This window comes from Acanthopagrus latus, chromosome 7, assembly GCF_904848185.1.
Source record: "Acanthopagrus latus isolate v.2019 chromosome 7, fAcaLat1.1, whole genome shotgun sequence".
Classification (NCBI taxonomy): domain Eukaryota; kingdom Metazoa; phylum Chordata; class Actinopteri; order Spariformes; family Sparidae; genus Acanthopagrus; species Acanthopagrus latus.
Window position 1 is genome coordinate 4,294,033 of NC_051045.1, and position 16,198 is coordinate 4,310,230.

The 16,198-nt window shown below is 44.7% G+C and overlaps 2 protein-coding genes across 3 annotated transcripts in view; one reads left to right on the forward strand and one right to left on the reverse strand.

Annotated features, from left to right (window-relative positions):
- Nucleotides 1–9,672, reverse strand: part of magi3a (membrane associated guanylate kinase, WW and PDZ domain containing 3a) — a 125,645-nt gene extending 115,973 nt beyond the window's left edge. Inside the window, exon 1 of the mRNA XM_037103028.1 lies at nt 7,778–9,672. Coding sequence (XP_036958923.1) covers nt 7,778–8,084 — 307 coding nt within the window. The 5' untranslated portion in view covers nt 8,085–9,672. The remainder of the gene's footprint in view (nt 1–7,777) is intronic.
- A 1,441-nt stretch (nt 9,673–11,113) lies between these two features.
- Nucleotides 11,114–15,306, forward strand: si:ch73-206d17.1 (tyrosine-protein kinase STYK1). Of its 2 annotated transcripts, XM_037104679.1 has the most exons (10): nt 11,114–11,254; nt 11,423–11,467; nt 11,552–11,689; nt 11,784–11,945; nt 12,993–13,174; nt 13,285–13,362; nt 13,526–13,743; nt 13,861–13,901; nt 14,344–14,440; nt 14,766–15,306. In XM_037104679.1, the coding sequence occupies exons 2-10, from the start codon at nt 11,461–11,463 to the stop codon at nt 14,935–14,937; spliced, it is 1,095 nt and encodes a 364-aa protein (XP_036960574.1). In that variant the 5' UTR covers nt 11,114–11,254; nt 11,423–11,460; the 3' UTR covers nt 14,938–15,306. The 2 variants fall into 2 exon arrangements, with proteins under 2 accessions (XP_036960574.1, XP_036960573.1); XM_037104678.1 differs by lacking the exon at nt 11,114–11,254 and having other exon boundaries at nt 11,401–11,467.
- The last annotated feature ends 892 nt before the right edge of the window (nt 15,307–16,198 follow it).

Below are 16,198 nucleotides of genomic sequence, written 5' to 3' on the forward strand. Positions count from 1 at the left end.
TTTTTACTTCCAACTATGGTTATCAGTGCAGCAAGAAAATGTAGCTACATAGGTACAACATGACTTATAGTGTATCTTTCAGTAAAAAATGGGATAAACAAAAAAAAGCATGAGCCGTATTAATGTGGCGCAGCAGCGGAGGTCATCATTCCTCGTGATATAGGAGCTGCCTGGCCTCTGTCATGCATAAGCACTGTTGAGAAGCTGACCTCATCTTATCTTTCGAACAGGGTAAACAGCTGCAGGGATGGCTCACCGTTGGAGAGAGACCAATTAGGAGTCAAGCTGAGGAAAGGAGGGCAGGAGTCTCTGAGGAAAAGCTTGTGTTGTGTGTGTGTGTGTGTGTGTGTGTGTGTGTGTGTGTCCATTCCCACCAGCAGCAGCCCGGAGACACTGCTGCAGCTGAAGACGCAGCGTGACCGTCCGGCGAGCAGAACAGAGGCAGTCTTGGTGAATCAGCATGCACTTATCTCCACTGCCTTTAAAACATGCCTGCCAAGTCATGGCGCCTGCCAGTGAGCGGCATGGCTCATTTGAAAAAAGAAAAGGTGTGTTTGTTGCTGGCCTGTTCGTTACTGCAGTGCGGCTCCACGGACAGCGTTAAGCGAGCAAGGTAGAGCGAAGGAGGACGGCCATGTCACCAAACATCTGGGGCAGATTCGGAGAGCTGTAGGAATGATACAGGAATCATTGAATCACATCTGACAGACCTTCATTCTCCCGCTCCTCCCATCATTCACATCTTCCCTCGTCACTGGACCGACTTTGTCTGTCATGCTCTGCAGGAGAAGGAGGGCAGAAATGCACGACAGGAGGAGGCAGGGGTGTAAACTGCATTAGACAGGAGGGAGTGGACGAGGAGATCAGAGGCGGTGCGGTGCTACGAGTTGCAGAAGCAGAGGGATGCTCCGGGAGCGACTGAATAAGAGTGTAAGAGGCGTGCTTCAGTATTCATAACAGCCGCAGCTGTCTGGGGAGCTTCTGCACGCCCATCCGCTCGCACTGTCGTCCCTCGCCGCCGCCGCCGCCGCCGGGCTGGCAGGACGGAGGGCGGAGACTGTGTGACAGGTTTGGGGAATGAGCCGGGAGACCTGCCAGTGGGAGGGGATGATGGGTGGATATCCCATCAAGGTGTACCGCTGAGACGAGCACAGAGAGGAGAGAGAGGTGCCAGTAAAGATCCACTTGCATTCAGGGATCAGAAGCTGCCAAGATGAGTCAGTTTACCAATTATCGATCAAAAGAAAATTACTTGCAAACTGTTTTGATGACTAAGTAATCGTTTCAGGGGTTTTTTCAAGCCAAAATGTAAAAAAAACTGCTGGCTTCGACTTCTTAAATGCAAGGTTTGGCTGCTTTTCTTCTACTTCTTGTTCATCTTTGGGTCTTTGGATGCAGTTTAAAGATGTTACTTTGGGCTCTAGGAAAGTGAGATTAGCATTTTTTTTTTTTTTTTAGACTAAACCATTCATCAATTTTACGACTGTGGATGTTGCAAGGACGAATTGCTTAATAGATTAGTCGTCACCTAGAAAATTAATCACCCAAAATAAGTACAATTCTCTGATTCGAGCTGTTATATGTGAATACATCCTCATTTTTGTTACAGTAAACTGAAAATCTTTGGGTCGTAGACAAAACAAGACAAGCGAGGACGTCATTTTTCACCATTTTTCTCGATTAAACATTCACTGCAGACCTTGTGCACTAAAAGCATGAAGAAAAAGAGGTTACAGGCACCATTTTCACCTCCTTCACAGGGTAAATCTGAGACAAACCTGCAGCTTCAGTGTAGATGCAGACGTGCCAAATGCAGCAACTGGAACAGAAGTTACATTTTTTTACCGTGGGGAGAGAAGAAGCCACAGAACCTGAGAGATCCTGACAGCTCCTCTCAGCTGGTTTAGAGCAGCTTAGTCATCGAAGCCACGGCTGCACCGTCGGAAGGAGGCGGGGCCACATTAACACCGACTGTGCGCTCTCTGCTCTGCTGCGCCGCTGATGGCAAACGTGTGACGCGTGAACAGCGATATGACAACACCGGAGAGACGAGGCGGAACGAGAGTGAGATCGCCCGTTTTGGAGTGGAAAAAAAATAGCTAATTAGCAAATGACGTTAAGTTTGCATCAATAAAATCATTTTGTAGGAACATAACAAAACGAAATGGTCGGGGTTTTTTTTTTTATCCTTCTGGATCTCAAACTGTAAGATCTCCAAACAAAGCATTCCGAAAGCGGGAGCATCTTCAACCACCAGAGGCGTCAAGGTTAACTTCTGTACAAACAGAGCAATGAAAACCACAAACCTGCGCTCTTTCTAACAGCTACGACGGGATGACTCCACTGGTTTCAAACAGAAATCACATTTTATGTAAGCTTATGAGAAAACGACCCCACTTCTTACTTGATTTGTTACCTCGGTAACATCTCGCAACAGCATCCTAATGAGTTTATGGCCTCAATCGTTAAGTCTTGACTCTTCTTCGATACAATGTGATTTAGTAAATCATGGTTATGGCGTCCTCAGTCAGATCGATACGCCCGTGCTGGCTGCGCTTTCTCGTTCTCTCTTCCACACAGAACACAAGCCTTGTTGTATTTATCTCGTATTAAAAATAAAAACATTAAATGCCATCAATGTTTCGTCAATTTTGCCTCTCTGTATAAAAATGCTGTCAAGTATACTGTTTTTTTTTTTTTCAAGCTATTTTATCGAAGCTTGAAAATCCAGTGTTATGACAACACAACTTGACACAGTCTGTTTACAATTGACTAAAGACTGCTGCCGAGAAAAGTCACTTTACCAACTATCAATCAAAAGAAATGATTTATCAAGCCTCTTTGGGTCCTTGGGCTGTTAGTTGGGCTTAAGATGCAACTTGAAGATGTTACTGTAAATGTTGCAATGATTAAACAGTTAATAGATTTGTAGACATCTATAAAAATGTAGTAAAATTCTCTGATTCGAAGACTCAAAAAGACTGCAGGTAGTCCATGGATGGTCACATAACTACACGTAAGGTACAGCTGTAATAATAAGTTCATTAATCAGTATTTAACAGTGAACTGAATATCTTTGAGTTTTGTTTAACATTTCATCACATTCATCATTTTCCTGACATTACATAGGAAGCCAAAACAAACTGTCGATTAACTGAAAGCAAAATTTCTGATTTTTCTCAAGTTGCATCCCTAAAACAAATTAAACGTCCGATTTCAGTACAGAGTGCGACTCTCACTTTCTTCAACCGCCCGGTCAGGCCACACGAGTAAATCAACACTGAGTGCAAACAAGTTCAGGCACATTCCCCAGGTGCTCGTCCAAAGGCATTATGGGAAAACTGTATAATATAAATTACCAAGACGACGTGGAAAAAACAGACAAAGCAGGTCGGAGAGAAAGCAGATATATCAAGGAAGGTAAATTAAAACCCTTCATCACAAAGTAGCTCCTGGGACACGGAGAACATCGCGCGCTGATGTATAACAGGGTAAGACGATCCGAGGAAGGGAGGAGGTTTCTCTGAATCGCTCTCTTTTTGAACAGGTGGTATGAATAAAAAAAAATAAAAAAAAAGGCAGCTGCAATTATCCCTCGCTTAATTATTCAAGCTTATTGTTACCTGCACTCCTTATGGCATCATTCGTCTTCGGGATCACTTCCTGAACTCTTTTTTTTTTTCTGCACGCTTGAAAAGACAAAACAGAAACTAAACACCGCCTGTGAATTCTTTATAATTAAGTGTCAACATCAGAATGAAAGATGAGAGTTAAATACCTCCAGTGATTTTGGGTTTACAGCTCCCTTTTCTATAGGAAAAACTGGCGAATTAAAAAAAAAAAAGAGTGAGCTCATCTTTATCGCCTCTCCTCTGGGCGCTAAGCAGCGTGCTGTTGTACAGAATGACACTTTCTCGCTGTTCATTTCTCACTCGGCGCTGCAGGTAGAGCTCCTGACGGCTGCGTCCCTGATGTGAGCTCGAAATAAAAATGCTTCTCTGTAGCTAAAAAGACTCCTGGGAGATTTTCAAGACTTCTTCGTCTTCTAAATAAAAATTCATCTAACTGAAAAACTTTTTAAAAATCTAAAAGAACACTTTTGGGTTGAGACGATTCGGACCTTTACTTTAAAGGAATATTTCACCCAAAAAATAAAATGTAGTCATTATGTACCGTGCAGGTGGAAAGTCAGGACCACAAATAATTGTTTTGGTGCTTCACTGTGAGACGAAGTTGCGGCAATGTCCTCGACTGAGGTAGAACAGGATCTGAACTTTTCTTTTTTTAAGCTAAAATCTTCACTGTAGATGCTAAGCAAAAAGTGTTGAGTGCATGAGCTCAACCAAGCAATTAAATAACATCTTTTCAAATCAATTTGGGATCTCAGGACTTCCAGGAGACTTGCATTACACCACGTATGGAGTCATTTTGTGTTAAAGTCCTGATTTACTTGAGTTGTTTCGGAGAACTCTGCTACGCTGTTTCGCTGTGAATCCCCATGAAAAAAATGTTGCATCAGCGTGAGTAGGGTGAGAAGTAGATAGAGTTTTGAGTGAACTTATCCTTTAAGGCAGCGGGGAAAGGCCACACTGTCACTGTTGCTCATATAAACAAGCATTAGAGAGAGTCGTGATCCATTGAGAAACCTTGATCGTTCTATGTCTTTTTGTATTTTTTTTATCTCAGTAAGTTCACAGGGAGGAACACGTCACAACACTGTACAAACTTTGACCTCTGATAAGAGATTTTCCAGGTAGACCTTGCCCTCAGAGATGTACTCATACTCCCTGTTCAGACGCAATCTCTGCAGCAGCACTCTCCACTGTGAGCCGCGGCCATCTCAATATATCATTACCATCATTTGGAAGGAGAATACTGTTTGAAAACTCCTTTCTCGGCTTGCATTACAGACCTGATTTGTGAATCAAAGGTGTTCCAGGTCCTGAAAGCTAAATGGTCCATCCGTAAAGCTCCGTGAGGCAAAAACGAGCACATCCAAGTCTGTTTACATCATTAATCAATGAGCTGCCCACTCACAACTCTCTGAGCTGCAGTAGGTATCTGCGATCGCTATGCCTCCACTCTCAACGGTCCCCTCAAGGTTACTGGCTATTGCCTTCGCTCCACTCTCAGGAATGGAGCTGCATACTGAGTGCACCGGCTGGTCTGGGGCCAGAGGACCACTCGAGAATAAAACTTCTGTTTTCTGTGCGGGAAAACTGTCGGAGAAGTCGCGGTGCAAAAAAAAAAAAAATGGTGTTTGATTTAGAAGCTGTGGCTGCAATCTGTGGGTATCACCAAAGGCAGTTAGAGTCTGAAGGAAGGTTGTGCAATGGTTTAAAGATTTGTTGGATTACTTTATAGGGGATGAAGTGGCTTGTGAAGAATTAAAAAAAAAAAGAAAACAGGCAGCACACTGGTGGTGGAGGAAGGGCACCGAGGCAAAAGGGAGAGAGTCGGGAGTGAAATAAAGAATAATGCAGCAGGGGGAAGAAAATAGCAGAGACGCGGGGGACGGGCGAAATGTGATGATAAGGCATAATCGGCTCAGGGGGGAGAAGATAAAGTAAAGACAAACTAGGCAAGCAAGGAGAGAGAGGAGGAGGAAATACACCGTGGAGATGAACTGGAAACGATGTTAAAGGGAACAGTTCGCCCCCAAAAATGAAAATGTAGTCGTCTGTCTCGACCGCACGCTGATGGAAAAATCGAGTTTTTCTTCGGAGCTTCAGAGCAAAACGGAGTTAGAGCATTCTCCTACATAACCGATGTAGATGGAGACTTGTTTTAAAGCATAAAAACAAGAGAAAAAGAAAAAAACTAAATCGCTGTATTGACCTTTCCAACGTTCATCCAAGTACCCAGAAGCCACGAGATCCTAAATTGATTTGAAAACATGTTATTTTCACTTTTTTTAAAGGCAGAAATCATCACAGCAGCCGCTTAGCTAAAAGCTTTAACATGCAAAATGTAAAAATGGGTTCATGAGCTCGACTGCATAATGAGGATGTGAACACTGTCTATTCAAATCAAGTAGGGATGTTTTCTGGAGAATTGGATTACGCCGCATAAGCTGCATGGAGCCATTTTATTGGGTTTCTTTGGTCCCCGTTTACTTCAGTTGTTCAGGAGAACGTTGTTTTTTGTCGTGAAGCTCCGAAAATGTTTTATGGACTACAACACTTCATCTTGTAATTTCTCAGCAGACTGTTCCTTTAATGCCACACTCCACAGATGTCATTTATTCGGCTTAGCAGATACAAAGATTCTCACCTAACATCCCCAAAAAGCCCTGCCACTCTTGTCTCAACCTCCCCTCCCGACATCTCACGAGAATACAACTTTACATCCACACCGGTCGGGCTAACATCTGATCTGGCCATCAGGCACCTCATCTTGGCACGGCGTGGCCCATCAATGATGGATGATGCGTGAATTAATCATGAGAAGAGGGGACAGAGAGATAAACACAACGGTGGGGAGCCCACGGTGAGCAGGCTGCAGCTCGGGCATCTCTTACCGTAGAGCTAACGTTACATAACACAAGGTCAGGGGAACACTTGTTTGGCTCAAAATGCACTTTTCACCAAAACCTGACTCCAAACACCAGACTGAAGAGCCGGACTGACGCATCATCACACTCAGATCACCTCCAATGTGTGTGTGTGTGTGTGTGTGTGTGTGTGTATGAAATGCCTCAAAGTGAAACTGCTGACTGCACCGGACACCAACACTAACGTTGTGACAGTCATGGTTGTCGGAGTGTGTGGCCAGACGAGCCGCAGCGTCCCGGGGAGGGAAGGATATGGACCTAATTGATTCAATTAGACTTGGACTCACCTCAGCGCTGCAGGCGGACCAACACCTTCTAAAGCTGGCAAGGCGACCATTAACAAATCCCTGCTAAGTGTTGTGTAAAGTGCCACACTCAGCAGTGCCTCTATCAAATCCATCCACACACACACACACACACACACCCATCCTGTCCCACATGACTGCTGGACTGGGCATGCCAGTGTGTTTGGGCACATTCAACACACCCATCAGGCGTGAATGAGTGAATGAGTGTGTGTGTGTGTGTGTGTGTGTGAGAGTGTGTGTGAGCCCTTAAAGGAAGTAACACAACAGACACATGAATCCAATCAATAAGCTTTTAGCTGAGCTCACACACGCACACAGAATCACAAACGACACCGAGGCAGGAACACGACGGCACCTGTGCTGTGGTGGACGCACAGAAGATCACAGACCCCGAGGTTTCACACAAAGGGCCGCGAGCTCAGTGACCGCCGGTGGATTGTGTTGTAGTGCCTGATGAAGATCAGGACTCTGTAGGACAGGAAGGCTCCAACAAACAAGCGTGACTGTGGTGGATGGTGCTGCAGAGGCAGAGGCAGCACTGCAGACCGTGTTGCTGTGTGTCTCCGCATGAATGAAGGGGAGACATGCGGACAAATGATTCAGACACAAAACCAGCTGGAGAGGCAGATATGACCTGTGGACGAGCTTACACACACACACACACACACACACACACAGACACACCTGATCCTCCTGCACACTGCCCTGCAGGCACACAGGGGCTCAGCTGTGAGGCTGAACCCCCCCAAAAGAGTCACTCTTACTCATTTATTCATGCCACTAGACAAACCTGTCCTGAGCTTCTCTCTCTTCAGGTTACACATCATTTGAATGCACATCACACACAGGGAAGGTTTCAGGGGTGGGAGGGTTGGAGAGGAGAGGAGAGGAGAGGAGAGGAGAGGGGGGCACACACCTGGTTTCACAGTCTTCATGCGGATGGGCTCCCGAAAGTGGCGGATGACAGCCAGCGTGTCTCGGTTGGTCAGTCCGCTCACTGGAGTGCCGTTCACCTCCAGCAGCACGTCCCCGCTGCCGGGGAACCTCCCGGCGTGACAAACCAACGCCTCCGAAACTATGTGCCCGAGGTGGGGGAACTCTCCCAGCTCCGCGCCGCCTCGCACCTCGACCACCGTGACCAGCTCCCCGGATCCCCCCCACGACACGGTGCACTCCTGCACTTTGGTGGACCAGTGCTTCTTCTTCTTCAGCGTCTTGGACATTGTTGGTGGTTCTTGTTTTTTTTAAAAATAAAAAATAAAAAAAAAAGAGGAGGAGGAGGTGGGTGGAAGGAGTCCAAGAACGATCGTCCTTCAACGTAAAGAAAAAACAAAAACAAAAAACAGCTTCCGATCCTCAGGACGCAGTGACGCACGGGGAAATCATCGCAGATTCAGAGAAGTTGAGGGTTTCTGTCTCGAGTTGTATTCCATTCCAGGAGGAGTGTAGCTTTTTTTTTTTTTTTTTTTTTTCAGATCAAACTCCCTCTGTTGTTGTTGATGATGATGATCGATCCTCCCATTGAGTCACTCGAGCATCACCTGTCTGAGACCGGGGGAGGGGGGGGGATGCGAGAGCGGCTGCGTCAGTGTCGCATTGAAGCGTAAAGGGTTGCCTCTCGATGCTGGGGCCGCCTCGATCCCCCACACCCCAGCGCACACAGCACCAAACCAAAAAAACAGCAGCTTCCTTCACGCCTGTAACACCAGATTCAACATATGTTATTAACAGCGCGGGATCCGGGTCCTGTGAGCTCCACAGTCCGTGCGCAAACCGTCACTTCCACAAAAAAAGACGCGTGGAGTGTTTATATTCCACTTGAGACTTCGGGGGGGAAAAAATTCAAGTCCAATCGATGGCACAGCCCAGACAAGAGTTTGGACGAACGGGGTGAAACTTCAAAAAACTGCTTTCCCATTTAAAAAGAAGAAAGAAGGCTGATCGGCGGTCAGTCTCCGCTCCGTGACAGCTCCTCATCTACAGGAGAGACAACTTTACTGCGCGCACCTGTCCTCCTCTCCTGCCCTCCTCCGCGGTGACATCAGCAAAGGCAGTCCTTGGAAACGGAACAACATACCTGGCCCTCCTCTGAACCGGGCGGGTTATGTGATTCCTCCCGCAGCTGAAGCCCTCCTCCTCCTCCTCCTCCTCCTCCTCCTCCGGCTGCCCGTCCCGCGCTCTGCGCTCCTTCCCGGCTGCTCCAGACGCGCTGTGGAGAGGATTTGTTTTCCCAACTAAAAAACCCACGCAGCTGCATGAAACAGTCGTGATCCGATTAGGCTTCACTCCACAACTTTTTTTTTTTTTTTTTTTCATGTGGGATCTCTTTCCGTGTTGCTTTCCTGATTGAAGGGGCTTCTGTCCAATCAGACACCGGGGGGGCCGATCCTGAAGGCTCGCCATTGAACCAATGGTGACTGACGGGGGGGCGGGTCCTCTGTGGTCGGGAAGCGCTGGATTTTGTTTCCATGGTGTGTTCAGCAAGGCGGAGTTCCGGCGCTGGGACTCATATTTTTCACGTGGGAAATGTTTAGGAGAAGTTCAGGATGGTTCGACCCGCAGTTTTTGGATCCGGTCCGCCTGATTTCTGTGCGCTCACAGCAGAGTGAGCTGGACCCTCCGTGTCATTCTCGATCTGTATTCTGTAGTTTCAGGTCCATGAAATGTTTTTCACAACCTTTTCCTGCTCTGGACTGAAGAGTTTGGCGACATGTTGGAGACGATTTCTTGCGCAATTGTGCCCCCTTGTGGTTGTAAAAGTCAGAGTCTGGCACCTAATTGACTCACAGAGACTCAGCGGCTTTGTGTTTGTGAAATATTAAAAACAGACAACATTTGATTGTTTTTTCACTGATACCTCCTGTGTGTTTCTGTTCATCATCTGGTGAACCAGAGCTGAGTTCATCATGTGGAACAAACAACATGTTGCACGTCATTAACTAAAGTATTAAAACAGCAGCTGATCCTCTCGGCGTCTCCATTATTTTCACTGACAAAACTTCATTAAGAAAAAATTGGAAGAATCTGTAGTTACACATACAATCATAACACTGAGCAGCACCAGATCCAAACCACTGACTTGTTTATGTGCGCTGACAGGAGCAGAACAGAACATACATGAACACACATTTGTAATGTTGCTATTCAAATACAGAAACCAGTAAGACACCCAACAAACAACACAAACTCAACGCCTGTCTCACACTCTTATGTAATCAGCGAGCAGCAGTCAGCTCTGGTCTGCAGGGACTTGGCTTGGGGACCGGCTCAAGACCCGTTCGGACCGGTCAGGGGCGGACTGCCCTTGGGAAAGGCACCGAAACCCTGAAACTGCTCACAGGGCAGCTCCCTCGCTCTGACATCTCTCTCTCCACATTCATGCTCGTGTATAAGTGTTTGTGTTTCAGGCTTGTGTGTTCTGTGTAAAACAAAATAAATCGCTAAAATAGGATTTATAGAATACTGATTTGAGAGAAGAGAAGGAAGCAAGTAGCAACTATCCTCTAGATCATCAGTACGATTCAGATGGATAATATCTATATGTTTATTTCTTATGTTCAAGGACAGCAAAGATATAAAGATCTCATATGTTAATCCCTGTGTAATCGCATAAACAAATAAATTGCATTAAAGGTGCAATATTTAGCTTAAAAGACAGAATGTAAAGTAATAACAGTTTCATCATTGACGACTGCTAAGCAGCTAGCCTGTCCCGGTCCAAAGCTCCTGTGTTAGCAGTGCAAACACCAACACTTCCCCAGATCTCTGAGTCAGGACCGCTAGCTGCACGGCTAATTGAGCTAACCAGCTAACGGCAGCTACACTTAGCAGCTTTAAGCGGTTATTCTGGTGACATACGGCCTCCTACTTGTTTTGAGGATGAATTTGACGGGTGGTAAATTCTTTAACATTGCACCTTTAACTTTTTAGGAAAACATGTTGTATCACTGTGTGAAATCAGAGAACTTGGTTATGAATCTGATGCCACCATTAAACAATAATGAACTGTTCTCTCTATTAAAGTAATGCAACTTGGATGCAACAAAATATTGTCTATCTGATATTAATGGGATTTTTTGGTCACCTTAACCAAGCCAGACAAATATTAATTGTGTGTATGCTTTTTTAATCACAGTTTAGTTTACCGAGGCAGTAACGTGTGTGAGCAAACGCTTCTTGTGACTGTAAATGATTAACATTCAGTCAACTTTCCCAACTCAACCTCTCCGGTCATCGTCCTGACTCGCACAACCACAGAGGTGAGCCCAGTTTCTGAACCAGCTGCCTTGTTATTGGGACTTCTACAACCTTTCCGCTGCTGTTTTTAATTTTTACATTTTATAAGATCTGGAAAAATACATATTTACTCGAACGTTATGGCTTCAGGTGTCAGGTAGGAAAGTTTGACTTCATGTCTTGTTTTCTTTTTCTTTATCTTTTTCCATTTTCAAACACTTCATAGTTTGACCCGACACTAGGTCAGACTTTTTCCTGGTTGTGAACTTCTGAGTTTCATCTGTTGATATGATCTGGCATTTCTCTCATATGTGAAAAATGCCAGCTGCTCCTCACCCCTGTGGCAACAACACTTCGCCCTCCATGTGCTGTAAGTCAAACACATGTGGTGCTCGCTGGATGTTTTTTGGTTTTCTTATACTTCAACCTGCTTCTTGTCTCACTTGTTGTCCAGATGAGGAGTCGTCGGGCCATCTCGCTGTAATTATCATCCCTGGTCTGTTGGGTCTGAGCACGGTGTTGGTGGTGGCCTTGATTTTCTACAATCTTCACAAGAACAAGAAAAGAGTACAGAGCATGTCGACTCATTCTGGTACAGACTGTTATGTCTATGAAATCCCTTTAAAAGAATTCAAAGTTGTTGTGTTCAAGGTGGTGTTTTATCTGTGGTTGTGTTTTTTTAATAGGCCAGACTGCAGATTCTGCCAGCACTCCCTGGGAACTCCCTGAAGAGTCTGTTCTTGAGGGACTAGAGTTTTGGCAGACGGGTCGCTATGGCCCAATTTGTAAAGGTCTGCTGAAGAAGAGAGATGGAGCCTCTTATTCTGTGGTGGTTAAGTCCCTCCGAGGTACAACGTTAACCTTTTATGTGGCGTGTGAAGAGATTATTGGTGTTTTTCAGGGCGACGGGAGCAAGATAGGGTTTAAAGGGACATATTTTTCCTCTCATCTGTGTGGTTAATTGTCCATCGAGATTGTTTTTGTCCTGCAAGAAATTATGACCTAGTTACTCAACATAAACCTCAGACGTTGCTGTGAGCAGTTTCACGTGGGAAATGTTTTCTTTCGTTCTTTTCCTCATGGACGAGAGGCTGGCTAACGAGGCAAGCTGACATTGAAGCTCCTCCACAGAGGACACCATTAATGTTCGCCATCACGTGCCAGCCTAGCCAGAGAAAAATGTGGGCAGTTAAACCACAGATGGTCGACGTTCACATTTGCATATGTTGTTACAGTAAGGCGAGAGGGCTGCCAAGCCAGTGACCGCAGTTTGAGACTGTGTTGCATTTGTTTGTCACGAGAGGTCAAGAAGTTTCCAATCATGTTTGTGGCAATGAAACAAGGTACTAAAGACAAAACAAGATCTCTTCCTAAACCTAACCAAGTGTAGTTTTGATGCCCCGACCTAACCACACCATGACCACAGTGTTGTCACAACAAAATGTAAAGTTTCAACATATCCCCAGTTTGCAAAAATGTACATTGCCAACATTTGTTGAGGCGACCGTGTGGCCTCTCGTCTACAGATACACACTTCCTTTAGCACCGTGATTCTGTTAGTGGGTGTAGTTCGGTGGAATGCAAATAATTTTGGACATGAAACTGCTTAAAACAGTCTGTGGATTCTCTTGAGAAACTGGGTCATGCTGAGTATTTTCATGTGAGTCCCATCTAGTTCCATTGTATATGAGAGAAAGGCCCCAAAACCCCAAAACTCAACGACTCAAATCAGAACAATCTAGATTAACGAATAACACTACAGCTGAGGGTGGAGACTGTGTACCGTTGTTTTTGGGGTGAACTGTTCCTTTAAGATGCTGTATATTTAAATCAAACAATTAGAATAAACAGTTCAAAACTTTCTGTTCTCCTGTTGATAATGTAACACCATACAGATGGCACCAACCAGCCCGAAGTGAAGGAGTTTGTGGACTGGGTCGTCTTCCACGCCACAGTGTGTAAACATGAGAACGTGGTGCGGATGTTGTACTGTCAGACCAAGCGCCTGCCCATGTATCTGGTCTTAGATGCCTGCAACCCAGGGAACCTCCTTCACTTCCTCTGGACACTCAGAAATGTAACAGTGGTGCACAGTCCAGGTTTAGATAACAGCTATTATGTGATAAGACACGTGGTCTTTCATGCCTGAAGTTAGAGAGGTGACTTTTTTTTGTCTGCTCCCTGTAGGACAGTGCAGCAGATTCATCTCTGAACTTGTCTGAGAAGTCGGTGTTTCTGGTGGCGAGGCAGGTTGCAGCCGGCCTGGTGAGACTCTTTTTCTGGACCAGTTATTTCCCAACAGACGCCCTGCTGCAGAAGTCATTCTGTCTTTGACCCGTGTAGGGGAAAGGTGTCATTTCCCTCGAGTTTTGAATTAATTTTCAACCAGAGATTGATTTGTTTGTATTTTAACCGGCTCCTCCCTCAGGATTACCTGATGTCGGCGCACAGGCTGGTGCATGGCGATGTTGCTGCCAGGAACATCTTAATCGGGCCGGGCCTCTCGGTCCAGGTGTCCGGGCTGGGCGTGGCATTTGAAGGGCGAAAAATTGATTCAGCAGCGAGGCAGAGGGCGGCAGAGGTGCCTCTCAAATGGCAGGCTCCAGAGAGGATTGTGATGCAGCTCAGTATCGACCGGAGCGACGTGTAAGGGCAGAATAACAGCTGAAAACAGCAAATACACACATCCATTTAATGTATTTGTACTATTGCATGACTCAAACATTTTAACATGAGTTAAATAACCTTTTCTTTTCTCTATAGATGGTCATTTGGAATCTTGCTGTATGAACTGATTACGTTAGGTAAAGCTACATCTGCTATACATACTGACATGTGTTTTCAGATTAGCTTTCTTTAAATTTACTGATTTATACGATCTGTAGTATTGACACACTCTGCATGATGCACCACCATCAGCACAACATCATTCAACACCACTAAGACTAATTTATTCAAGAAAATGTTGACAGTTCACACAAATAAAGACCATATTCACACGACGGCCATTTACCTTTGACGTCACGCTCAGGTTGGGAAGCTCAAATGTTCGTTCCTCACTCATTTCCGAATTAACTAATCATTGACCATTCAGTAGTTAGTGCATGAAACTAGACTAAGAGTTACTCATTAGGTAATAGTTAACTAGCAGTTCATTACTCATTTGTTACCCAGTAACTGCCCCAAAATGTGTCTCCGTTATTGTAAAGTATTATCAAGAATTCATTGTTTGTTTTTTCCCCACAGGCGCTCCTCCGTACCCTGAGCTGGAGCCTCTGTCTGTCCTTTCGAAGCTACACGGGTCTTATCGAATGAAGAGACCAGAGAACTGTGGAGGACCTTTGTAAGTTAACTAGGCCACATTGTTACACTTGTGAAAGATGCATTTTCCGTCAAATCTTTTTGCTTTCTTGTGAAGATTTTGATGAGGGAATCAATACAAATATCATGTCTGTCGGTTGAATATGAAGCTACAACCTGCCGCTGTTTGCCAGTTAGCTTAGTTTAGCTCAAAGATTGAGGGAATAGCCAGCCTGTCTCTGGACAAAGGTTGCTCTAAACTAACTGGCTGTAGCTTTAGATTTAACAGCCAGATTAGAGAATAGTATCTAACTGAACTACAAAGTTAACACATATCTATTTTACACTCCTTTTGTGTGTTTCTAAAGGTACGATCTGATGAAGTATTGCTGGATGTGGAGCTTCAAAGACCGACCTACATTCTCAGCCATCATGAAGCTGCTGGAGTCCTCGCTGCACCTGGCAGCTACTGAACCCATTTGTATTCCTGATCCCATTGACGTATTTGAGTATAACGAAAAGGCAGGGTTGCTCTCATAGGCTCGTACCAAACATGTCAGCACCCACGAATAAGGCATATAAAGTGTGATGATACCTCAGATTGCAATTTCACATTCACTCATACATAGAGCTGGTTTATTTGTAACCTTTCAACAAGTGACAAATAATTATGTAAATTGGTATTTTTACAGTCAAGCATCATCCGAGTCATTTTATTATCATGTTTAATGTCAACAATGGGCAGATCTGTTAATATTCATTGGGTTCTTTTATCTTCTTTATCACTGGACAAAAGTACAGTTTTTGTATCTCCTGGTGTGCATACATTCCTGTAGATTTACAGAATGAAAATCAAAATACCCACACAGGAAAGCTCAATGCACTGCTGAATAAACTGGAGTGGATGTGGTCATTGGTCATCATGAACCTTGCCAAGACCAGTGGGTTTAAATCAGTATCAGAACCAGAGGACGGGACCTTTTGTATTCATTTTCTTGGTACCTGGAATCCTGCTCAGCCCGTCTGTTATCTGCTGTCAGGCAGAGACATCCAGATAATTCATGTCACCGATGCCTCTTATTTCAAGCTATAACCAGTTTCATCCTGTTACTTCTGTGCCATTCTGAGTCTTATGAAACCATACTGTTGACGTTTGTCCCCCGTGAGGAGTTGTGAAACACGGTGAGTGATGCCAGAAAACATGTCCCTCAGACTGAATTATGGCCAAGTTAAAGAGTAGCGCCACACATATCTTCTCCTCTCCACACCGCCGAGGGTATTAAACTGTCGGTGGTCTATTTAACTTGTGCGCTCTGCCAAGATCGACTGTTGCAGTTGCAAAGGAACTGGAAACAAAGTTTACGCTTCAATCACTAGATGGCAGCAAAAGCAGACTTCACAGCTTGTGTGTTGTTTCTCTGTGAGGGTAAATTCGCACAAAACTGAACAGGTGAGGCAAAAATAAACTTAATGAATAAATAAGACTGCTGCAGCTGTATTAAATCTGGGTTGCTACACCCAGTCATGGAATCAGTGGCATCAGCTGTGGTCAGTTCTATGAGATATGATGGTGATTCATGTGTGGATTTATTATTTAAACTGCAATGCCGCTTAAGCAAACAGCTCAAGTTTGTCTGATCAGTCAATTATTTTTTTCAGCCTAGTGAATAGAAAACTGTTTCGTGTTCACCATAAAAAGGAAAATGATATGCTTTGCTTTTTTCATATTCAAATAGGCAAATAAATCAAACTACAAGACAACAAAAGTCTCTTGTGTTTTCTTTCTGTTGAAACTGTGTTG